General features: G+C 40.7%; 1 protein-coding gene across 7 annotated transcripts in view; it reads right to left on the bottom strand.

Moving 5' to 3' along the window:
- ANK2 (ankyrin 2) overlaps positions 1-26,464 on the bottom strand; it is a 396,857-nt gene that overhangs the window by 59,755 nt on the left and 310,638 nt on the right. For 3 of the 7 annotated variants that reach the window (XM_045537503.1, XM_045537502.1, XM_045537504.1), the window contains exons 1-2: positions 2,743-3,303; positions 1,896-1,999 (exon numbers count right to left, since the gene is read on the bottom strand). In XM_045537503.1, the coding sequence (XP_045393459.1) occupies positions 1,896-1,999; positions 2,743-2,874 (236 nt within the window). In that variant the 5' untranslated portion in view covers positions 2,875-3,303. Of the gene's footprint in view, positions 1-1,895; positions 2,000-2,742; positions 3,304-9,692; positions 9,838-13,915; positions 13,970-15,178; positions 15,252-23,925; positions 24,025-24,891; positions 24,991-26,464 lie in introns of those variants that run through there. The other 4 variants (XM_045537497.1, XM_045537498.1, XM_045537500.1 and 1 more) reach the window with 3 other exon arrangements.

Genomic DNA, 26,464 nt, shown 5'->3' with positions numbered 1-26,464 from the left:
CTTCTGACAGTTTATGGAAAATATCTGGACTATTGGCTCTCATAGAAAACACCAGGGACAGGGCCCAAAACAGATTCTGATGAAATTGGTCTGGGCTGGAGTCTGGGCACCAGTACTTTTTAAAGCCCCCTAGGTGGTCCTAGTGCTCAGCTAACGCAGAGAATTATTTAGAGTCAGTATTAAATGTTTGAAATTCACAGACAAATTGGTTTATTTGGAGGCTATGGTTTTTTAAAGATCCTTATCTTAACGAATAATTAATCTTTAGCCATCGGATGCTGTGGGTTAATTAGAAGAAATCAACCACAATTACTTTCAGGTGTAGCTAGTTTTACACAATTGGGTTGTAATTGATGTACTTAAACTCAGTATTTTATTGCCCTTCAGTAATTAAAAAACTTCTTTAAGAAGTTCCTCTTTAATGTAAATGATTTATTTTAAAAATCGGAGTATTACCACGCCCCTGACTCCTCTGTAGGTTCAGTTATTAATAGTCAATTAGATTTTACCTAAAATAATCTCATCACTTTGTAGGCTAGATATGGTCTTTAAATACTTCATCGTGGTTTTTAAATTCTTATCTCTCTTATCCTTCAATGTCCAGCCTTCGTTTTCTGCTCACTCACCATTATTAAGAAATTTAATAGCAGAATGCAATGTTATGTTTTTTGAATAATTTATAGGTGTGAGATTTTAATTATCTTTTTTCACTTAAAAATGTGTAAGTAAATGTGAATGAGATTTAATTTGTCTGCTTTTTTAATTCCCCTGAATAATTCTTGCATCAGGAACTATCTTTTACTTATTTCACAAGGAAAAGGGTATTATGATTACTTTCAATATCTACATAACTAATTTTTTTTTGTTCTAGGAAACTTTAGTTAGTAGAAGATTAGAGCAAGAAGTCCAAAATGTTTAATTAAAATATCTTGGAACGATTTCCTGAAAGGAGAATATTTTAGAATAATAAAAACAAGAAAGGGTCTATTTCTCAAAAATAGTTATGGGGATATGAACAAGGAGTTTGGGGTAATCATTAAAACCAAAGTATTGCATTTTGTTATATAGAATATGGGTAGGGCTTTTAAAAAAGTACTGAAATTTAGAAAATGAGAATTTTGTATGTACTTATGATATGACCATATTATTTCAAACTACTAAAAATGTAAGGAGAAAACCAGTTGGAAGAGTGTCACAATTTAAAACTCCTTAGAGAATTTTTATTCCACATAATTGAACACCTTAAGAACAGCGTTAAGTATGTCTGAAAGTGTGACTCCAAGTCCTGCTTTTTAATGAGTTCATGTAAACAGGAAGCATTGCTGAACAGCGGTGTCTGTCCCTTCTGAATACAGAATGTGACGGGTTGAGTTCAAATTTCCCTATTCATTTGCATCCCTACTTCAAACAGCATATAAACTCCTTTACATACTCGTGCGATCCAAACTCCTGTAAATGTTATTTTAAGTGCATTAATATGTGAGAAAGGCATTCGTTTCCAAAAACCCATCAGTTGATCTTAGTCAATAGAAACTTTCTAGATGATAATCAACTGATTCAGCCCCTTTTTTAAAAGATGTCTTAGAGACAGCAGGGGGACAGTTAGAGAGGCCACCAGTACGTTCCGGTTAGAGAGCAAGCTGTGTGACGCAATGCCACCAGTTATTTTAAAACAACAGTCAGTTTTTTTTTTCGATGCTGAAATCAACTCTTTTTTGCTGGTTGGTTTGTGTAGATAGAGTCCATGTTGGATGAAGCAATGTTATTTGCAAGTTTAGACAAAGATCACCTCCACTGTAAGCTGGCCGTCAGCTAAAGCTACTGGACAAAGCTGTTATTTTCACTCTCATCTCTTTTTTCCTCTTGATCTGGATACATAATATTGATTGACTCACCCTGAATGAATAGGGCTGGAAGAAAGAGCCACGTTGTCTAAGTTCTCAGTGCCCCAGCTTAGACGATAAGAATTCCTTTCTGCTTCCTTGGCTAGAGTTGACACCTAAACACAAAGAACACTGGATTTAATGAAAACACTGTGCTTCCATGAAAGTAGAATATAAAGAAATCTAATGAAAAAAACTTTCATTCAAAAATACAGGACCAGTGCCTGAAAACACTGTGCTTCCACGAAAGTAGAATATAATGAAATCTAATGAAAAAAACTTTCATTCAAAAATATAAGACCAGTGCCTTTAGAATGAATCTTTTTGGATGCATTCCCTTTGCAATGATATCACTGATATAAAATTACATTAGTGTAATTGTTTTTGAAGACTGTAGGTATCCATCTCTTTCCTTGTACCGATCCCCCAAATTGGTAAAATCAGAACTAAAATTAAAATATTCCAGAATAAACTTTAAGCCTTTCCCCATAGCTCACGATTTTAAATACTGAAAGACACACGTTTTAAGCTATACCATTCATCTTGTACCTTACACACACCCTACCTCACTTCTTCCTTTAATAGACATTTTATTTAAAAAAAAAAAACTGATCTATACACGCACTCTCCACAGGAGAATTCGGTATATTTGAAGAAACAAGCAGTATATTTTTTCAGAAAACTATGTTGATTAAAAAAATGTTTTAGGAAAATCCTTTTATCCTAGCTTGTCGACTAAATTAAGAAGGATTTTTTTTTTTTTTTTTAAGACTGGAAACTTTCTCAGGACATTACTAGCATCGGGTAATTTAAAAAGCTCTCCAGAAAGCAAAGCGATGAAGGCAAAAAGGTCCCTTACCTGGTGACTGGGGATGACAACCGAGTCGTCAATCATGGCACTGTCCCGCAGGTAGGAGGCATGGCTCAGGGTGTGGGACCTGTCGGAACTGAAGGATCGAAGGCTGGGAGGTTGGCAGGAGGCCATGGTCATACACCAACAGCGGTGGGATGGTTGGGAGGACAGAATGACGAGCCAAGCGGGAGAGTGAAAAAAGCGTGCTGTTAGCCAACCGTGCGACTTCCAGGGGGACACAGGGCTCTGTGTTGCCCAGACTCTCAGTCTAACAGCTACACTGACACGTCCTTTGACAGGTTCCTACCGCTCAATGGCAAGGCCACAAGGGAATCCAGAAGTTAAAATGTGATACTCCTAATCTGATTCGTTTTCTCCCCAGAAATGTTTGAAACCAGCAACTGGACTTGACTGACTGCCAATACGAGAAATTCACACAGGAAATAATTCTAGGACAGGTGGCTTAAAACTGTGCTAAACTGTGAAGCTCTCTGCAGCTCAGCAAAGTATTAGGAGGGACGCAGACAGCCCTCGGACAGGAGGACAAAATGAAAGCCCAGGTTTCAGTTTCGCTCGCTCTTTCGCATTCTCTCCCCAGGCCTCTGTCTCCTCCTCTCTGCACCGCGAATGACTGCATGTCACTGGTCTCCCCTGGAAGGCACAGAGTGAAATGAACTGTGACCAGCTGCGTGCTTCCTGCGGAAGTGGAGTTCCTCTTGTTTGTCTCCAACAATGCTATTATTTCCAACGAGAGCACCATCCCCTTTGCATGAACTGTGTGTGACCAGTGAAGCCCCAGCGAGTGTCGGTTGCCGTGGTGATGAGATGCAGGAGCACAAGGACCCGTGTCTAAGCATCAGCCCAGAACAGACACGTCTGCCAGCACAAAGACAAACTGCCAATGGACACTGACCAAAAACTAAGGTTCGGCTTCAGAATGGGATTTAGGCCTTGGTAATCATCAGTGCTTTACATGTTCGAGGAATCTGAATTTCCAAGTTCTCAATCACGTATTCAAATGTGATGGGTAAAACTTGACATTGGCATAAATGCAATCTCACTCCTTCTTAATCGATTTGTAAAATCAAATGATGAATAGATTGCGATCTCAAATAAGCTATATTTTATACATGTGAGTCTAAGAATTAAAGATCCGTATTCAAAATGGTAGCCCAAAGCCCATAGGGAGAAAAAAAGATATTCAAGCGTTCACAATATTTATAGACACAAACTTTCATTTACTGTTAGCTAGTATTTGGCCAGTGAAGCACTGTAGAATTATGGACTAAATGTCAAGGTAGCATACTTATTAATAGAAACTATTTTCATTTTGTGAATACATTTAATTTTGTGAGTCATATACTATCATCTTTATGAGATGTCAATGTAGCCAACTTCAATTGTCTTTGAGGGAAACGTCACCTTGTAGATAATTCATGCAGATAATCTAGGGACTAGTCCCTTCTTTTTGCAAGTAGACTTATGCCCCCCCAAAAAAGATCTCAAGTCTTAGAGCATAAGTGACATGAATCAAAAGAGTTGATTGTCTGATCCTCTGTGTTTACATCTATGTAAATCTGTGTGTTTATGATAAAATGAAATATAAATACAATGTGAAAGTTAGCTATTTTGTGTTATACAGGCTCCTGAAGAAGATTGATGCTCCTGACAGAGCCGAGGCGGGAACAGGCTGGATGCCTTAGTACAGGGGTCCCCAACCCATGGTGAGTTGTATCATTATTTCATTATATTAATATATAATGTAATATAATAATAAACTATTATAATATAATAGAAACAGAGTGCACAATAAATGTAATGTGCTTGAATCATCCCAAAACCATTCCCCCCCACCCTCCAGTCCATGGAAAAGTTGTCTTCCATGAGAACGGTCCCTGGTGCCAAAAAGGTTGGGGACCACTGCAAAAGGTTGGGGACCACTGCAAAAGGTCGGGGACCACTGCAGGAAATTCATCAACGGGGCCCAGCAATTGGAGGCAGCTCGTATTACGGCTGCTTTTACAGCGGTTGGCTTCTGATGTCGTCCTTCACAAACCAGCTGCAGGCTGCTGTGATGAATCGTGACCTGACCTTGAATCTGAGGCTTGGACGGGGATTAAATTATTGGGAAAATGGTCTTCAGTCTCTGCAAAAGCCTGTCTCAATGAATGGAAGGAATCATTTTTTTTCCTGCTTTAAACCGCAAGACAGCCAAGATCTTCTAGGATGTGTTTTGTACCAGGCAGCACTAGATCAGCAGCTCTTAAATCCTATTCTCCTTTATTTCGGTTTGCATTGGGCCAAAGAAAGGAAAACAGTTAGATGGGCCAATCTCTGAAAACGATCCGGCTTGTTTGCGGGCTCAACTATCTGCCCCCTCGAGTGGTTAATGTTGGGCTCAGATTTGTTAATGACATAATCTCCACCCATGGATTTAGAATTCAAAGCTCCGGATTATGACTTCCCACCTTTAAAGCTGCGACATTTACATGCATCAACAGTGCAAAAGTCGCAAGAAGCACTGCGGGACAGGCTACCAGCACAGTAAATGTCTCGACTTTAAAAGAAGACATCCGGTCTCCACGGCGGCTCTCGAGGAGTGAGGGATGTGGCGTTAAAGAGCCCATTTGGCTGGGGATGTAAAGCCACATTCTGAAATAACTGCGTTAGTAATAAAGGTGGAATTCTGACATCTAACTGATACCTGGGTCTATCTCAATTGGTGTTGAGCTGTGAGGGGTAGAGAGGTGTTGGTGTTATTATTATTTTTTTCTTTCCTAAAACCCCAATGAGAAAGAAATACAAAGGAAGAAGAAAGGAAAGAAAGAAACAAAGTGATGTCCAACCACAAAAAGGTGATTTAAGAGAGAAGGACATTAGGATGTGTAGACAGAGAGTGAGAAAAGTTGGACAGAGAGGGGAAAGAGAACGAATATGTCTAATCTCTCTTTGGATTTTATTCTAGCCCACTCTATTTACTGCTTTTTGAAATGCTAATGGTTATTTAATCAATGTGCATACTTTCTAATGGCCCTTTTTTTTCTGTGACATCATAGAATCTACTTAAATGAAATAAAGATAGAATATTCTAACAGCAGAGAAATTATTCTCTCTAAAGGCATAATAACCAGCACAACCAAGGTCTGGAACAATTTAAGTCTCTGAATCAGGAATTGTCCACCTGATTTAAGATATTACAAGCAAGTTTAAATATTTTGCAATTGGGCTGCTAATTTTTCATTAAGTCAGAGGTCCTGCTGTTCAGTTAATATATTTATAACAACACGTATCAAGTTTCACTTGCTGTTCAGCTAGGAGATGAGCCAAGAGTTTTGTTATGCACTTAATTTATACTTAAAAAAAAACTATGGTACAATTGCTTTATGGATACATTAGTTAGTATGAAAGTATAATTTCATCGAAAAGTATAATAATTACTATCTTGGTAAACTGCAATATTTATTAGACATCCAATTAATGGAGTCCCAAACTCTATTGAACAAATAAATATCCAAAAATGTCCATGTGTTTTCTTTAAAACATGAAGAAGCCTCTGCGGTTCATTGTTATTTCGTATTTTTTTTATTTTTTATTTTTTTTGAGACAGAGTCTCACTCTCTTGCCCGGGCTAGAGTGCCATGGTGTTAGCCTAGCTCACAGCAACCTCAGACTCCTGGCCTCAAGCGATCCTCCTGCCTCAACCTCCTGAGTAGCTGGGACTACAGGCATGCGCCACCATGCCCGGCTAATTTTTTTTTTTTTCTATTTTTAGTTGTTTGGCTAATTTCTTTCTATTTATGGTAGAGACGGGGTCTCGCTCTTGCTCAGGCTGGTCTCGAACTCCTGAGCTCAAGCAATCCTCCCACCTCGACCTCCCAGAGTGCTAGGATTACAGGTGTGAGCCACCGCGCCCGGCCTTATTTCGTATTTTATATTGAATTTGCACAGTATTTTGAATTTGTAAGCAATAATAAAATACAAAGCACACAAAAATCCAACTAATCTGAACTCGGTTGTGTCTTTACTTAATGTTCATTAAATTGCTTGTATTTTTATTCTTCCACATCTATTTTTATTTTAGGCATCTGAATCTTTCTTCTCCCTACTCCAACTAGCCATAGGCTAATTAGGGTTGTCTGGGGAAAGCTATGCTAATATATTGTCAACCACAAGGTGGCGCTGTGAAAGTTAAAGCAATTCCTGGGTCATAACGCAGACTGCCATTCTAGTAATATATTCATTCACCTCTCTTCTGGCTCAAATAGTTATTCAATGTAACACACAAAAACCGTCATTTGAGCATAAATCCATAATTCTAGAATATAAGCAGCCCCGCGAACACACATACACACTGAGCAGTAAGCAGGGAGATGCGGATGTTTCCAGAAGCGCACGCTTTTATGCTCTATGTTAGTACCTACCTGGGCATGGTACTACTGAAAGCAATTCACATAAAGAAATAATGAAAAGGAGAAATGGTCACTGAAAAAAAGGTCACGTATTGAATTGCCTAAACACAATGAAAAAATAAAATGAAACAAGAACACCATGGCAATGGGGCGCTGCCTGTAATTCCAGTTCCAAGATCATGAACACATCTGGTGCTCTGGAAATGCAAGTGCAGATCTGGGCAACAGATCACGTCTGGTTTGTTTCGAGCCTCCTGTCCTTACACGCTGGTGAGTACAGTTTAAGTAGAAGCATCGAACCAGCCGTCTTGTTTTATAGAAAGTATTATTCTAAATTATTTCTCAACCTAAGTACTTTGAAAGAAGGGAAAAGGACCAAATCGAGCACTTATTCTTTTCTTTTTTTAATTAATTTTTTTTTTTTTTTTGAGACAGAGTCTTGCTCTGTTGCCCAGGCTAGAGTGCCGTGGCTTCAGCCTAGCTCACAGCAACCTCAACTCCTGGGCTCAAGTGATCCTCCTGCCTCAGCCTTCCGAGTAGCTGGGACTACAGGCATGCGCCACCATGCCCGGCTCATTTTTTCTATATATATTTTTAGCTGTCCATATAATTTCTTTCTATTTTTATTAGAGACGGGGTCTCGCTCTTGCTCAGGCTGGTCTCGAACTCCTGACCTCGAGCGATCCTCCCGCCTCGGCCTCCCAGACTGCTAGGATGACAGGCGTGAGCCACCGCGCCCGGCCGAGCACTTATTCTTAATAAGAGACCATGCTTAAAATAAAGACACTTTGGCTGGCAATAATCACTATCCATAAATTATGATGAATTCGTGCAAAGCCATAAATATTATATTTTAATAGAATTTGAGGGCTTTTAAGAATCTCAAATTATAAGGTCCAGATCTATCAATGCATCCAAACTCAGTATGTGTCTCCAGTCCCTCCTACTCTCACTTCCAGAGGGGCTCCTCCCTCTGTACCCCGAGCTGGAGGACCACCCTCTATCTACTTCATTGACACCAAGGAGTCAATCTAATTCCTCTCCTCTTCCTCACTCACCCCATGAAATCTATCACCAATCTTGATAGTTTTAGCTCCCAGATAGGTCTCGTATTTTGCATTTCTGAAATCCTCTCCATGACTGGCACCAAGGCGAGCACTGAAGCCCCTGACAACTGCAGCTAATACCACTGCAGCGGCTTCTCAGACAGCTACAACCCGCAGGTTCAGCCTTTCGACAACGCTCCTCTGAAATTCATGCTCGATCTCAGTGGCTGAAGGATCCATGGAACGTGCGAGTATGATTTCCCAGCCTCCATGTTTACGCCCCAGCAACATGGCACCACTCCGTGTCTCGCACACACTACGAGCCCTTGCTCATGACCGTGCCAAGCCTTCGGATGGCCTCGCCATCTTTCCTCGTCATCCTTTTAGGTCAGTTTGGCTTCATCTCCCCCAGGAAGCTGGAGCCCCAGAGCTCCAGTGACACTCTGCCACCACCACTAGCTGAGTCCCCTCCCACCCCACTAGGCTATGAATTTAGTGATCACATCTAATCTCCAGCACTTACCCCACAGCCTGGCACAGAAAGGCACTTACTATATCCACATTGAATTGTTAAAAAAAAAAAAAAAAGAAAAATTTTTTTTTTTTTGCTAATTATCCACTTAGAATTGATTACTCAAAATATTTATTTCTTAGACCCTAAATATGCTGAATATTCATAAAACAGCTTGCCATGCAGCCAACTTTAAAACCATACACCCGAGGTTGGCGATTAGCAAAAGATATTACGCTACGTGGACAAGATGCTTGAGCTAAGTGAGCGATCACACTTCCGATGAGGCACCAGAGAATGTTCTTATTTAGCTTGTCTCGAAAATTAACAAGCACCAGTTGCATTAGGTGATAATCACCAAAAAATAGCATTAATCATACATTTCAGAATATTATATAAACCTCCCAGACTCGCCTATAGCAGCCGGGCTCATTTGGATTTTGCTCAGATCAATTCTTATATCCAGGCTCCTGCTGGGTTCTGTTCTGATTCCTTTTTCATAAAAAAAAAAAAAAAAAGTCCTTTCCAGGCACAGTTTTCTTCGGAATTCATTTCTTGTTGATTCTGCCTCACGACATCCTGTTATTCACAGGAATTATGATACTGACAAAAAAGCAGGGAGCATTAGAAGCGACACCCCTCAGTAAGTGTCTACGAGGCAAAACTGTCGCTTTAATTTTGCCTAGAGAAAAAGGTGGCAGATGATTAAAAACATCAGACTTGAAGGCTGAGGGCTCTGACTTATCATGGTTTTGCATCTTACTAGATGTTTGATTCTACCAAGATATTTAGTTGACCTAGGCCTCAGTTTCCTGTTCTTTAAAATGGGTACATCCTGAAGTTGGTAGAGAATGGGATAAGAAAACATGCTAACTGCTGAGAGTGGTGGCTACCAAGTGCCCAGTGATCGCATCTGCCTTTTTATTATCACCATGACAACGCGCTGCCGACACCTCTGGCTGACACGTAAGCATAAGCTTGGCGTGATACCTGTCGGATCGGCCTCCCTCCAAGCTGTATCGCAGGTAATTCATACCGTCCAGGAACTGGCTGCTGGGCAGCGAGTCGTCGCCCAGTTCTTTTAGGTCCTCAGGCCTAAGGTATTCACCCGCATCGCCTGTCATGGTGTCATCACCTGGAAACAGTCAGAGGGAGGGGGGGGGTTAGGTGTCGAATGTGACATTAACTCCACAACGTGACCTTGATTGCGAAATGCATCAACAAAACGGCCTTCCCGGCAGCGAAACCCCCCACTCTAGCAGGACACAGAACGCGGGCAGGCCCCTGCAACGTACTGAAGCCTAGAGGGACAACATTTGATTTTTTTTTTTATTGCTTACCAAGAAGAAATAATTACCTAATTGTAATTCTTTTAATATTAAGTTGGGACACACACACACACACACCCCCGTCTTTGTTTATTTATGGGAGAAAAAAAAAATGCTAGGATGAATTGTAACTATAGATTTACCAAAACACAGGCAGCCCTGCTTTGGGTGTAAAGCCACAATTATTTTCGGGGAAAAAAAGATGAGAGTTTTGTTTTATTAACATTTGGGAAGACTGAGTCTGTGCCTATTCGTGAAGAGATGAGGGAGGGGGTGAATACAGGATCTGATTTATAATCCAGGCGTAACACCAGCTATACATTATGGATCCTTTGAGCAAGAGGGCAGAAAAGAGTATTTGAAAACCAAAGGTCAGCTTGCATACTCTCTCCCCCCTCCACTCTACCACCCTACCCTGACCTCCGAGAATCCAACACCATCGAGCTTTGCTTTCCGGCAGCGAGAGTCTAGTACCAGCCAGGTTGGGCACCCTGTCCCTCTCAGAGTCGATTTGTTCCTGCATTTCCTCTCGCTTCTCCGAATGTGCCAGTTCTCACGACAGCCTCTCATCAGCCAAGAGACCCACAGGGACCAAACACAGCTCAAAGTCAGCCTTCATTGCCTTGGTTTTGCAAAATTCCTCAAAGCTCCTGGATAAAGTAGGGCCCACGTTTCAAGCGTTCTCATTCCTCCCACCTCTCCTGCCCTCCTGTTAGACCTTGGGAGGGAGAAGGGGGCTAAGGGTGGAGGAAAGAAAAGGAGACGGGGGTCAGAGAGGACGGTCTGGCTGGCTGGACCCCAGGTAGGGCACGCACGTGAGCAGCCTGAGCCTCGCCTTCCCTGCTCTCTGTGCAGAATCTTGTTAAAAGACTGAATGAGAGCCATTCGGAAAGCACATTTCTAATCAAATATATCCAACTTTTGTGACTCTTAGGACAAACCAAGGCACCATTTAAAAACCACTGACTCTGTGAGTCCCTCTGTCTGCATTTGGCAGTGTGGCAGCAGCCGCTCGGCTCGGTGCTACTAAAAGAGAGGTTTCAGAGTTTTAGGGACCCCTGTGGGGGCCCCGGCTATATATCCTGATGTCTCGATGATGCCTCAGAGAGAAACGGCCCCAAGAAGCAAAGCCCCAATTGCTGGAGTCGGTGTCTGGAGCCCAACCCCACGCCGGCGATAGCTGGAAAGGCAGCTGTCTGGGGACAAATCCTGCCAGTGCTGTGCACAGTTTCTCTCTGCGACACTTGTGTACGGAGCATGCGACTTGGCAGTCCGAATCAGCAGTGAGAGACAGAATGTGACTCCCAGCAGAAATTAGCAGAATGTAAAAAATCAGTTTGGGGGAAAAAAAAAAAAATATGACCCAAGCTGACCCATCGCTACAAATTTCTGCATACAGCTCAGAGCTTTAAACGTTTTTTTTAATGTGCCCCCAAAATATGACAATCATATTCTTGCCTCCCGTGCTAGGCGGGGGAGGGTTCCGCCTGTCTAAGACTAGCTCGTCCCAGATGTCGTGGGAGCCCTTCTCCCTCCACAAAGCCACCTGCTTCTGGTCTCTTTGACACACAGTAACTTCTTCCCCCAACTCTTACACCTTCTTTATTTCATACTCCGACTCCTCTTCCTTCCACAGTCAAACCTATTAAACAGGTGCTTGCTAATTTTTAGCAATTTTTCAGTGGCCAAGGGGGGATTTCTTTCTTTGGAAAAGTACTCTCCTTAATTTCTCCAATACGAAGCTCTCCTGGTCTTCCCTGCATCTCTTTGAGTCTTTCTTTCCAGCCTCTGCTTCCCTTAGATGTTGATATTACCCATCTGCCCTTTCTTCTTATGTCACATACTATCACGTGGACTTCAAGTACCACTGTTTTACTAACTACACACAAATATGTGTCATCCCAGACCTCTCTGGGGAACTCAGCTTCCACGTTTCAGGAGCCTCCTGGACTTCTCCTGAATTTCCTATGAGCATCTCAGGTTTAGCATTTCCAAAACAGAGCTCATCTTGTTCACCCCTCCCCTGCCAACATGCTTCTCTCTGTAAATTACCTCCAAGAGCAAGTAGTACAACTACTTCCTTGCCAAGTCAAGGGGGGGAAATCAGATGAAGGTCTGTTTTAATATAACATTTTGGATTAAAATCTTTAGCTCTTATTTGTTTGAGCAGAGAACTTTCCACACAATTAACATCACGTTCACGCTTTGTTAATTGGATTCATGAGTGGGTATTGCTGATTGTTTTAATATGGGTATAGCAAGTTAGCCTGAAAGAACATCTATACTGGGTTTGAATACTCTGTTGGGGTGTTGATACACTGTTACTACTATTTTTTTTTGGAGACAGAGTCTTGCTCTGTTGCCTGGGCTAGAGTGCCGTGGCGTCAGCCTAGCTCACAGCAACCTCCAACTCCTGGGCTCAAGCGATCCTCCTGCCTCAGCCTCCCGAGTAGCTGGGACTACAGGCATGCGCCACCATGCCCGGCTAATTTTTTTTTCTATAAATATTTTTAGTTGTCCAAATCATTTCTTTCTATTTTTAGTAGAGACGGGGTCTTGCTCTTGCTCAGGCTGGTCTCAAACTCCTGACCTCCAGCGATCCTCTCGCCTCGGCCTCCCAGAGTGCTGGGATTACAGGCGTGAGCCACCGCACCCGGCCCGTTACTACTATTAAAATAGTAGATGCTACAGGGAAAACAGGGATTGGCTCATAATTTCCAAACACCAGCGGCTGCACTGTGTCCACGTGGATGACAGCAGGTTCCACGAAGACATTTTAAGTGTACAAAATATGAAAGGATTGGCAATGCCAACCAGCCGACTTCCTTTATACCAATTCTTCGCATGAAAAAGTTACTTAACAATACTCAAATAGATTCTTTAACATAAAAAGTATTCAACTTGAATTTCCTTCTAAAAAAATGTTATTTAAGTTTTTGGCTATTTCTAAATATGGAAAACTCTCACCACAAAAGATATTCTTGGTCATTTGCCAGTATTCCTCAAATCAAGAGTTCTTATCACCAATAACTTTTAATATATAGCAGTTTTAATAATAAAATTACAGAGTGTTATAACTAATCTCATTTCATGCAATAGGCCAAGTCTGAGAGGCTGTGTAATATAAATGGAATTTCTTTAAACCCAGTAATAATTACTTTAAGTACATTAGCTAATGGAATTCTTTAACAATTATTTTATAAATAAACAGCTGTTGTTAAATTAAATACTCACTGTCTAATTTATCTGATTTATAAATTTAGATTTTCATGTCATAGGGTTGCTCAAAGTGGTACCACATGTACTTTGGAAACTTCTTGTTGAACAGAATGTTTTATATTAATTTTTTTCCCTAAATGATTTTTAAAGGTTACTTTATTTCTATTCTTAGTTACCTTAAAAAATTTCATTATAACTATTAATTTATTTTTTTACTACACTTAAATATATCATCAACCAAGAAGGATGATATGAACTGCATTTATTTCCAGCAGTCTAACTTAGTTATTAACATAAACTAGTTCAGTGTGAAGTTACCAAAGTATTATTTTTTGTCTAAATTTATATTCTAAGAAAAGATATTAGTTGTGGAAAATACTCATATAATGTTCATCAGATAATGTAATTATGTTAGTAGTTCTCAATAATAGTTGCAAAATCATTAATAGTATAAACAATCCATGGCTTTAAGCTTCTAAGTTAACAAAATCCACACATTCAAATGCACACATGTACAATTCCACTCATATTACACATGCTATTTCAAAAGAAACAGATTAGTACTAGGAACACAAATTTAAATATTAAGCAATTTGCTGCTATCCAGTTAAAAAAAAATTAAAAGCAAAGAAAAGCTTTCACTCCAACAATTTCCTCCAATGGTACCTGAGTCACTAAGCGCTTCCCCATCAATAAAGTGGTCACCAGACTGTTTAAAAGCTGTTCAACATACAAGTGAAAGATGAGAAAGATGATCCCACAAAACGAAACATGGCGTGCATATGGGAATGCCGAAAATTAGTTGGCAAGTATTGGGACAGAACACAAAATTATAATAAATACTTGGAACTGTTGGCCTTCACAGTACCTTTTAATTTACACATAATAATGCACTGATCCAGAATCTGTTCATTCTTCTCACAAGTTCTTATAAAAGCTGAGACTATTCAATGCCTATTGCCAATAGGTGGTTTAAAAAATTGGTTCCAAATAAGGACATCTCAACGTGAAGTTTTATCTGATGATTTCATCTTGAAGAACCTAAAGAAATATCCTTAATATTTCTCCATAAAAGCAATTAGTATCAGGCCTGGTACCATCCTTTCTGGCAACAATTTTTCAATCAAGTACATCGGGCCAAAGTTGCACTATTGAAACTTGGTTGCATATTTTATAGGCTGCTTTCATGATTTTTAGCAACAGATAAAACATAAAATGATGAAAAGTCAACTACTATAGTTGATGTAGAGGTCAGGAGCCAGAAACCTTAGTGGCCCGATCTCCAGCACGATGCCCCACCCACCCCAGGCGGCCCTAGCTCCTTCCAGAAACTTCTCAGGACTTTGAGATCCCCTGCCTGGGATCATTTATTATCAACTCTAAAACTCTAAGGGGCACATTTTCTGACTTAAAGAATTACATTCTTATGTTGAATTTCTACTACTTGCTGTTGTGCTCTTTTTCAACCTACTCCAGGGTTATTTTCCTCTGGATTTAAAACACATTCTGCACCTTTGAACCATGCAGAAGGCAGAAATTTCTCCATTGAGATTTCTCAATCGATGGAGGGTACTCATTGATGAAGCGTAACTTTAAGGTCTTTAAGGTATTTGAATACAAAAATATTTTTTCACATAAGTAAAACACAGTTTAATAGTAATTGTATCACCAGTGGCTATTTTCCAGTTTCCTTCCCCTCATCCAGCCCTGTTATTTCGTAGACAGTAAAGATGACACCAGGAGAAAATACAGTAATCAGAGCCTCCCCTCCAGCCCCTGCTGCCATGGCAAAAATAAAGATATTGAAACAAAGGTGATGTTAAGATGTTGTCATCCACAGCACCGGTGTGGTCCCTGAAAAAAAAAACGATGACTTGCCCGTGTGCCAGAACATGACAGCTGTCACAGAAGATGGAATAAAAGTCTTACCCTCTTCATCGGAAACATCGAGAACCTCAGTCATCGTCTCAGGAACATTTAGCTTGTGCTTCTCTGTGATAGTCTGGAAAAACAAGTCATTAATGCTCAAGTTAAAAGCAAGCCCAACCAAAAGATGTGAAGCAGCACACCCTACGAGGCCATACTCAAGGGCAGCAGCCAGCCCGGAACATTCCATCTTTTCCACATGTATATTTTGGGACGTTACTCTTTCACGAAAACTCATTTGTGTGTTCTGAAGATAAATGATCATTTACTGCAGCGAAGTCGTACGAGAGACGGTTCATTATTTTTGAGTTCTCATTTGAAAAATAAATTCCTTAGCAATGACATTAATAATTAGTCATACATATCAATAAAGCAGATTAATGTTCTCAGGGCTTCCCTCAAATGAACTACGTGACGTTTCCAAGAAAGTCTTAAAAAGCAGCCATGAACATATGCAATTTATTAAAGCAAAGCCATCAGAAGAGAAGCTGTAAACAATGGGAAGGACATGAACTATTTGGGCAGAAAATGTGACACATCTCTTCTGGACTCAGAGGACCAACAGTAGAGACTCAATCGTGTTTATAATATTTCACTGGACGACAGCTCTGGTTTGTTGCTTATTTTCCTTCCACGCTAGCACTCCAGAGTTGTCCAATCCACTCTTTGGTTCCTGATGTACAGTGTAAAGTTAAGGGAAGAGAATCTGGAGTCAAGCTGCCTGGGTTCCACTGCTGGCCTTAGAAAGTCCCCTGTCCTCTCTACGTCTCAATTTCCTCAACTCTAAAGAAGAGATAGAACAGTACTTATTAAATGATGCAATGTACTCAAGAGCTCTAAGAACAGCATTTGGCATGCTGGTACTCAATCAACATTAGCTAGCACAATTCATGATTATTGTTGTAATTCAGTATCAAATGCATCTTAAAAATGGAGGGTTTCTGAATTTTTTTAGTCATTCATGCACTCTGGAAACATTCTGAATGCCTACTGTATACCACAGTGATTTAAAACATGATACACAAGCCAGGCACAGAAAGACAAATACTGCGTGATCTCACTTATAGATGGCATCTAAAGCAGCTGAACTCGTAGAAGCAGAGAGGAGAACAGTGGTACCAGGGCATGGAGGGGGAGGAGCATTCGGGAGGTGTGGACCAAAGGATACAGCATTGCAGTTAGACAGAAAAAAGAAACTCAAGAGACCTATTGTACAAGTGGTGACTACAGTTAATAATAATGTACTGTATACTTGAAAATGGCTAAGAGAGTTGATTGAAGTGTTCCCACCACAAAAAAAGGATTAAGTATCTTAGGTAATGAGTATGTTATTTAGCTTGATTCAGCCATTCCGTAATGTATATATGTATCAAAACATCATGTTGTCCATCATAAACATTAATATGTACAATTTTTATCTGCCAATTTAAATAAGGAAAGAAAGAGGCACATGTACCAAAAATCAATCAATCAATAAATAAATAAACATCACAAAGCTATGAGCTATGACTTTAAAGATCACCTAAAGACTATTCTCAGTTCATACCTCCAGTTTCTGTATTGAAAATGTACCAAGCGCACCAATTGGCACCATCATGGGAACTTTAAAAAAAAAACCTAATCCCTCAAAGTAAGAGTAAACTCTTCCACTCAAGCTATCAAAGTACAACACAAAGGTTGTCTGGTTTTTAAGCTTTGCCATTGAGGTGTTAGAGATTTGTTCGAATGGCTATCATGACCCTGTTGCCGATTCTTTTACTTCCCAAAAGCGATGGGAGAACTTCAAAGATGTTGACAAAGATGTTCAACTCGTCCACTCATTAAATTGAGCTGAGTAATTATGAACATATATACACACACGTATCTGTGTGTTAACAGGGACCAATCGCAAGGTGATATGTCATGCGCCTCTCCATTGTCTTCAGAACAAACGGAAGAGCCTGGCCCAGGAGACCCCTGGTGCTGTAGACAGAGGGGAGGGCAAGGGCAAGGTTGAGGTCAAGGGCAAGGGCAAGGTCAAGGGCAAGGCCTCCTCTCTCACTCCCTGCTACAACCATGTGCAAATGCTTTTATCTTCCAGATCGGTCATGTTCTCTTGAGCCTCTGAGTTCCTCCTCCTATTCTTTCATCCACCAGAAAGCTTCTCTCCCCTCTTTTCTTGGCTCACATTACACTTGACTTCCTTGGAGAAACATTCCCTGACCCTCCCCAGGGAACTGCTTTGTTTAGCCCTGTTTATCTGCTGCCATGCCCCGCCGGGTCCCGCGCATGCCACACCACACACAGTGACCAGAGCCTCATCCGTTTGTCTGCTGCCCATGTGACAGTGTGAATCATCCAAGAGGAAGGCTGCTTCCCTGGAACAATCTTCTATGAACCACGGGGAGAGCTTCTCAAATACATATTGAAGAATTGATGATGTCAAATTATGCAAAAGACATTTAATTATAGCCCTGACTCGAGCATTAGGAAAGCGACCCATGTAAACATAAACATTTGTACCCCTTAACATTTTGAAATTTAAAAAAAAAATCCACATCACTAAATAGATTTTCTTTTGGATGAAGTTTCAGTTAAAAAAAACCAGGAAGAAATAGAGAATGCAAAGAAAGTCTCACACTATTCACATGAAGACACAGTCGGAGACTAAGGTGGTAAATTCAGCCTGCCTGCAGATGTCTACCGATGTTTAAATAATTGTGTAGTATCTTATTCACTGCAAGCAAACTAAATGCTGCAGGAAATACAAAAGCAAACATCCAAAGATCTGGAGAATATTAGGTGGTTGACAGATATTTGTTGAAGGAAAAAACTCAAAAAGACTATCACAACATACCATGTCATTATTATTTTGATATTGTAAATTTTAATTTTATAAATTTAACACAGATAAATTATAACCTATGTTCTATATCAGTGGTGCTCAGCTCTAGCTAGTATGTAATTCCAGCATATTAGAATTATTATTATTTTTTTTTTTTTGAGACAGAGTCTCACTCTGATGCCCAGGCTAGAGTGAATGCCGTGGCGTCAGCCTAGCTCACAGCAACCTCAAACTCCTGGGCTCAGGCGATCCTCCTGCCTCAGCCTCCTGAGTAGCTGGGACTACAGGCGTGCACCACCATGCCCGGCTAATTTTTTCTACATATTTTTTGTTGTCCATATAATTTCTTTCTATTTTTAGTAGAGACGGGATCTCAATCTTCCTCAGGCTGGTCTTGAACTCCTGACCTCAAGTGATCAGGCATGAGCCACTGTGCCTGGCCAAATTCCAGTATATTAGAATTATTACAGGAATTTTTAAAAATTGTGGCTTAGGTCTCATCAGAGACCAATTAAATCAAAATCTGTGGGGACAGGGACAAGCCAAAATAAGCTCAGGTTTTTTTTTTTTTAAAGTTCCTCAGGCAGGTCTATTGTGTAGCTCAATTTGAGATTCATTTTCCTGTATTAGGGAAAAGTATATAAATTGTGGAAAAGTGATTTTCATTTAAAATATAACATGGCGACCACCCTACTATGATCCCCTATTAAAGTTTTTTTTAAACTTATTTTTTAAGTATCTAAGGTTAAATAAAATGATTCAAAAATGTGAAATGATGTCTACCATATCAGGCTACACCAGGAAGTCCATTTTTTGCAGAAATATTTTAGAGTATTTATTTGTCCTTCGTAGTAAACATCTCCATAGAGGATGCTTTTCTGTTGGAATATAATTGCTGGAGATACTTTCTAAATGGTTAAGTTATATGCCTGGTAGGCTCAGTTTCTAATTTCAGATGCTGATAGTGGGACTGTATTTTCTTTGTCCTTGTGAGAGTGGAAATAACTAATGCTTTAGTTTGGTCCCTGAATGCTAACGAGTCATTATGAACAAACATGTCGCAACAGAAATACTAACACACAGTAATTATATCAGTCATGGATATTGTTCTGTATAGATAGTAAAAGTGGCCTCTATATGCAATGTAGCAAATATAGTATTCACTTACATATGATGTGTGTTTGGCCCTTGGAAAACCATCAGTAAATATTTGCTGAATGGATGACAAATAAGTTTTCCTACTCATGAGTAATGTGATACGAAGTGAATACAAATTCTTTTCCTTTTAAACAAAGTATCATTTGAAAACTTGATTATTGAAACATAAATATATAGTTTTATGCAACTGGATTTGAATGATACATAAAAATCAAGGCTACAATTAAATGGTCATGGGCATGTCCTTCAGCTATAGAATCTAAGATGCTGTGGTCAGGATTAGAAACTGCTTTAAAACTTAACATGAGTTGTATACTCTGTACAAATTTCATGGGATATAATTAAATCTGATAACATGTTGAAACAAATAGACTATGACAGATGGGAGGAAGACTTAATAATGAGTCTTTGTTATTTATCATGATATGGAAAAACGTAGAAAGTAAAGCAAGAGTCCTTGACATGCTGTTTTATAAATGGTGGGTAATATCTGGTTTGTTCTCTGCAAAAGAAAAAGTATACTTAACTGTCCCTCACTTAGCCAGCCTCTGCTTAGCCAATCCTGCTGGTCACCAATTTCCTTTCTACTACACGTTCACCACACCTCCACGGCACAATGAGTGATCATGGATAGCTCACCACCTTCTAGAGCTCAGGCCCATGGCCGCCATCACTGGAGTTTCAGGCTAACCTTGTTTTTGTTTCCCAATCTATTTATACCAATCATACATGTTAATATAACTTAGATAACTACATAGTATGTAAATGCTATTTTTTTCCTATAAAAACTAAGGTTATTGCTTTGGAAAATATGAACAAAGGTGAGTCACCAAAAGTAATACCTAACTAGACGTGGTTGAGACCATTATAACAGACTGAAAAAAAAAAGTCAAAAGTTTAAAAAGGTTCTGCACTTAGTATAATGTCTCTTTAAGATAATACACAGGATATATAAAGACTATACAGATATAGACGTTTTAGGATATATACACACAAACGGTATAGGATGTATTGATGATCTTTGTGCGAAAACGACCATGTAGCTTCTAATCATTGGACGTATATTCACAGGAAAGATCTGGGCTCCATCTCCAAAGGTATCAAATGACTTTCCAAGTATTTATTGCATTGTCACTTTTATGATTTCCATTTTTAAATTCTTTGATTTTCAATTTTTATGGATACACAATAGTTGTACATATCTACGGGGTATCTGTGATATTTTGATGCAAGCATACAGTGTGTAATGATCAAATTAGGATAATTGGGATATTCATCACCTCAAACAACTGTCATTTCTTTGTGCTGGTGACATTCCAAATCCACTCCTCCAGTGATTTTGAATTATACAATACATTTTGGACTATAGTGGTCCCACTCTGCTCCCAAATGCAAGACCTTATTCCTGCTACCTAACTGTATTTTTGCACCCACTAAACAATTCCTCTTCATCCCCCGCCCCATTCCCATTTTAACTGACTCATGACACCTGATAAGATTTAGGACTTAGCATATTTAGATTTTCTTAACTGCTTGTTTAAATATTCCCCCCATGCTTACATGATAATATCATTTTTATTTTAATAATTTGCTCAGTAAGTTATAGTCTACATATCAATGATGATATATACACTGTAAGACATGAACACTTTAAAATTATGCAAATAATAAAAATAACTGATGAGGGCCGATCAATAAGTGGAGGGGTGAGTCACACCAGCTGCATTAGTGGATCGGTTTGTTGGCAGCCACTGTTGGAAATGTGTCCCCACCAGCCTCATGTCTGTCCTGGCAAACGCATAGTGATGGCAACCCCCTGAGAATGCTAAACTGGCTCATCTCCCCCGCTGCGTCTTAGAAGTTAGAAAAGCAAAGATTAAGGAAACAAACCACGATTCCAAAAACGTCTCAGAAATTGCAACAGCAGTGACTTTCCTTTACAAACTGCCGCCTCCCTACACAGTGATGTTATTCATACTTTGGGGTAAAGAACTGAAGAAAGGAGGAATAGCAAAGAAAACTTTCTTTGAGCAAAAAGAAATCACAGAGCTGCCCAAGTGGCCCATCATACGAATCCAACTGATGTGAAACTAATGTCTGTTGTGTAGCTGTGATTCAACTGCTAACATTTAAATAGTAATCGCTACTTTTAATTGTATTAATTTTACATAATTACTATGTTGTCTCTTGTGCTATTTGCTATCACCAGTCAGTAGCTCCAAATTATTTGTAGTGGATCTGTAGACTTTAGAAAATGATATTGAATATGATGCTTCCACAAAAATCAATAAAGGGCACTCTTTAAATGGGGTTTTTTGTTGTTGCTGAAAATTTAGGTGGAAAGGACTCTTTCACAAAATTCCTGTTAAGCTACTTTCAGCAAAATCAAGGTCAGTTATGTCAGAGTGGTTAAGAACACGGGCTTTGGAATCCAACAACCCAAATTTGAATCCAAGATCTGCCCTCCATGCCTGGCATATTTTTTATTCCTAAATATTAATTATTGTTTTTAATAAAATTAATAATACATTATGTGGAAAAAGAATGATGGAAAATCTCTTCCCAAAGAAAGGAAGTATAAGGTAAGAAGAATCCCATAACAGACAAGAATAAATTCGTATTTTCAATCCCGCCCCCCAAATTCCATTTCACGAAACAAACTCACAATTCAAAGCAGAGCAGACGCTAAATTGCAAACAGCATTAAAATACACAGCCACCAAAACTACCTATGCAGATGAAAGGAGTATGTCTGTAGTTAGTTAATGTGGACAACGGGTTCTTATTGCCCCAACTGAAAGCAAAAATGCTGCTATGCTTTGTATTTTTTATTGACTTTTCGCCTAGAAACCTGAATTCTAAGTGCAGTGATTTTTGTTGGAGCAATGCTCAGCTAGAGAGTGCGGAGAATGGGAGATTAGTAGATACCAGAAAAGAACAAAAAGCTCACAGAGGGTCCGAAACGGAGTTCTCATCCCACCTAGGGCTAGATGTGCTGGGGAGATCACCTCGTGTCTGATTTCTGACAAAGTCTCTGGGGGCTTATTCAGAGACAGCAGTTAGAGTATTTTAGAGACAAATTCGAGAAAGCGAATTGCTCCTCTTTTTAAACAAAGATCTTTATGTTTAAAGTCATTCCCTCTGAATAATATTTATGAATCTGAGATCTCTTTGAAACTGGACACAGTAAGTTCCATAGTTTTGTTGATGCAAAAAGACTAATTTAGCTTCTTGCAAAGCCTGAGTCTCATGCCCCACTCCCACTGCAATAAAGTTGCTTGGGGGGGTGGGGAATAAGGGTTTAGCCACTGATGACTCTTCAGCATTCGGCACAGAACTCAGCGCATATTTTACGTCGCATAAATAATGAAGGAATGAATCAGTTAATGAAATGAATGGAAGCAAAGCAGGTCCCAGACAAGCAAGAGGTGCAAGCTCGCCATCTAGTGGTCATTGGTAAAAATGCACGTACAGGACTCCCAGAGAGCAGAAAAAGGTGACAAAGTTGAGAGAAACCAGGACTTCTAAGAACAGATGCGCCTGGCCAATCTTGCCACTAAAGGTTTCATTTGTTGTGACTACCAACTGTTTCAAAGATGCCCAATGAAATGGCATACAGGTGTAGGTCCTTAACAGGAAGATTTTTCTAGGTATAAGAAATTGTATCATAAGAAAAAGCCACTGAGATTAGCAAGACAGGGACCCACAAGTATGGAGCTGAGCAGTGACAAGACCTTTCTCCTGTATGATTTATTAAAGCTACACTTTAAATCTTTAAAAATCTTGTGGTGTACTGGCCAACGGTTTTACAATTCTGCTTGAGGAAACAAGCAGTACTATTCTCTCCTGTCTAAATTCAGCCTGTGTCTCGCAGTTCATTAATAAATCATACTCCACTCTCTTTAAAACTGCACATTAAACCAACTGTATTCCATCACTTCGATGTATGTCGACAGAGACTTAGCTGTCAGCCTAAAGAACAGATTCCTTTCTTTTTCCCCTCCCATCTATCAAAAGAACCAAGTGTTCCGAAACTCTAAGCATCATTCCTAGCTTGGGGCATTTACTAGAACCTCATTCGGAATTCTTTTTCTGTTGATCTGTGGCCTTATTGTCTCTGAAGAGCATCAGATGTTTTCCTGCTGTTCTATTTTTCTACTTTACAAAGATACATTGAAGAGCCATTATTCTTCGAGTTTGCATTTTAAGTAAAAAGTTCATAAGTGAATAAACACAAACGGAATAGCACTTCACTTTCAACTAGAAGCCCCCTTGTGGGGAGGCTTTCTTTAAACTTTTGCTCTGACTGAATGATACAGGAGCGTAGGATTCAACTGTTATCAAGGTCTTGTCTCTTACAGGGTTTCTGTAGCAAAGACGGTCCCAATCTTAATCACTGTTCTCTCCTAAAGAACCAGCGGTTGTATTCAAAAGAGAAAAAAAAAATTAAAAATTTAAATATATACTCAAGGAAAAGGGCAGAGGAGCCAGACAAAAGGAAGCAAGTCACTGAAAAAGGAACTGAATACTGTACAACCGGATTCACACATTTTAGATGGATTCATGTTGAGTCAAAGAAGCAAGAACCCCTGCATCCCTTGTGTCCATTCATTTACTTCCACATCCTTCTATGCATGTTCTACGATACCTTCAGCAAAAGAAGTTCAAAGCCAAAAGCTCCATTTTGGGAGTGAAAAGCACAGGACCTGCATCTGGCTTGAAAACCAAGGGGACAACAGGGCGGAGGCGGACGGGCCCCTGGTACTCACCGTGGTAGTGGTGGTGACTTCCTCGGTCACAACCTTCAGAGTATCCACCACGGAGATGTAGCCCAGACGCTTGGCGATGGCCAGGGCGGTGTTGCCATTCTGGACGCAGAGTGAAAAGACAGAGAGTGAGAAGGGAGAAGGGAGGGCTGCAATGTGAGCCCATGAGATCACCCGCCCTGCATGAGCCAGCGTTTCCTTCCAAAACCCGGCACCAGCTTAGGAAAATCACTAGTTTTTACCATTACGTCTAAATCTGTCTTTGTAACTTCTTCAGACTAGAGCCCAGGTCCCCATGGTAACACAACAAGCTTGCATCTGCCTGCTCTTTGTAATAAGAAGCACTTGACGCTTTAACCCTCCGGTTGTCAAAATATCTCCTGCAAAACACTGGATTGATTATGCGTAGAAAATACCTCTTGATGCCTCCAAAAACTATTTGCAAGCACCAGGCAGGCACACTCGTTCCTCGTCAGAGGTCAGGAACGATGTCACCGTGGGGAACACGGGAACGTATTTAGCTACAGCTGTGCAGAAGTTCACAGTAGGCTGCAACCCCGCCCAGGCCACTGCGGCGACCCGGGTTTGTTTGGCTGCACAGCTTAGTTTACATTTCAATGGCTGCACAACCCGAGGAGCTTTGTCTAAGCCAGCAGCACCCTTAAAGAAGGCTGCTGGCTGAAGCAGGCGGGGAGGGAGCGGTGGATTTGTGCTCACATCTGAGGGCAAGCTGTAAGAAGAGCACACGCCAGCAATCCCCAAGGAGAGAGAGAGAGAGAGAGAGGCCAACTGCTCTCCCTCCCGGGACAAGCACTCCCGGGAAGTCACACTGACTTTTGCAAAGTCGTTCCCCAAACCTGGGGCTTTCCAGAGTCTTATCGAAGGAGGATGCATCTGAAATCAGCTCAGACCAGAGGCCACCAGGGCGAGGGAGGAAGAGGGAGGAAGCGTGGTGGGGACAGCCCTTACCGCGGTGGTGGCGTTGGGCTTGGCCCCGTGCTGCAGCAGGACGTTGATGATGTGCGTGTGGCCCTGCTGCGCGGCCTGGTGCAGGGCTGTGTAGCCGTTCTGTGGGCAACCGCGGCCGCGGGCAGAGGGAGAGGAAAGTCAGATCAGCCTTCACTTCGAATCCCTCAGTCTCACTGACAACAAAGCCACCCCCAAATGCTCTGTTTATTTGCAGCCCCAGATCACCAGCAACCCTGTCCCAGCAGCAAACACTCCCTCACACCGTCTGGTCTGCAAAACGCAGGCAAGACACTCGTTTGGGCTCCAAGTGCTATTATTATATTTTAACCAATTAGCATTGGGGGGAAAAAAAAACGGGTATGCTGAAAGGAGATTTAAAATGAGAAAGGGCATTGTCACCATGATGTCTTCCCTAAGACACAAAGGACAGTCAAATTGTTTTTAACCGATGGCTTCAGAGGGTCACACAAACCACTGCTTGGTCATTGTAACGTTGTTCCCAGTAACCAACCTTGGGCTTAGCTTTAGGACTCTAAATCACCAACAGTAAACTACGCCTTCCATTGCTTTCAGAGAACAGCTTTGGTCAAAGACAGGCACACAAGTACGCTTAAGAAAGTAGACGGACGACTTCATTGGAAGCCAAAGTGGCCCAGCCTCAATGAAGAAAATATCTTTAAAAACTAGATTTTGAACATTCTGGTCTAAACTTCCATGCAGAGGAAAGCTCCGTAGGCCACGACTCGTGAGGAATTGCTGGTGAGGGTGGCACCAGGCTGGTCTTGCTCAGACCTGTGGTGGGTGGGGGAGGTGTGACACAGGGGGGTCCCCTAGGGACGTTAATTTTAAAAATTGCACTTGAATCCTTGGAAGTACCACAAAACAGTAATAGCACTCGTGCCTTAAGCATTCGTTCTGTACCAGACACTGGACTTTATAGTGATGGTCCAGTATGAGTCATCACAATTCTGGAAATGAGAGTACTTGGTACATAGTAGGTGTTTTACGAATAATGGTTGACTCGATGGGCAATGAACAAATGATCGAATAAATGAATATTTGAATAAATGAATATTTGAATAACTGAATATTTTTCTCCCCATTTCAGACATGATGAAACTGAAAATAACAGAGTGAAGCAATTTCTCTAGAATCATCCCAGATTTAGTTTCTGTGCAAAAGACCGTGACAGCCACTGGCTGTCATAGCAACTTTTAAAAAATTTCCTTGCCCCACCCTGGATGAAATTTTATGTGTATATTTCAGACCCAATTGTCCTGGGCTCTAAGTCTCAGTGGTCCACTCATCCCCTAAGCTTTTAAGAGTGTATATAATGGCCCTTTTGTCCCATGTCCCTGCTGCCTCATGCCCAAGATACATACTTGCTTAACTTGTCTACACGGCAAGTCTGTCTATACCTGTGGGCACCACGTGATTCTTTCTATACATTCACTGTGGGCTTTCTGTCCATAGGAATGTACGCATGTGCGTGAGGGTCTGTCTGTCTGGGTGTCCCCAAGTCTGGCAAATCCCCGGCTCTGCCATGTCATGAGCCTTATGTCTGCTCTACACC

The sequence above is a fragment of the Lemur catta genome, chromosome 26 (genome assembly GCF_020740605.2).
Source record: "Lemur catta isolate mLemCat1 chromosome 26, mLemCat1.pri, whole genome shotgun sequence".
NCBI classification, from domain to species: domain Eukaryota; kingdom Metazoa; phylum Chordata; class Mammalia; order Primates; family Lemuridae; genus Lemur; species Lemur catta.
Note: the sequence above shows the minus strand (reverse complement) of the source record. Positions and strands in the feature narration are given on the sequence as shown.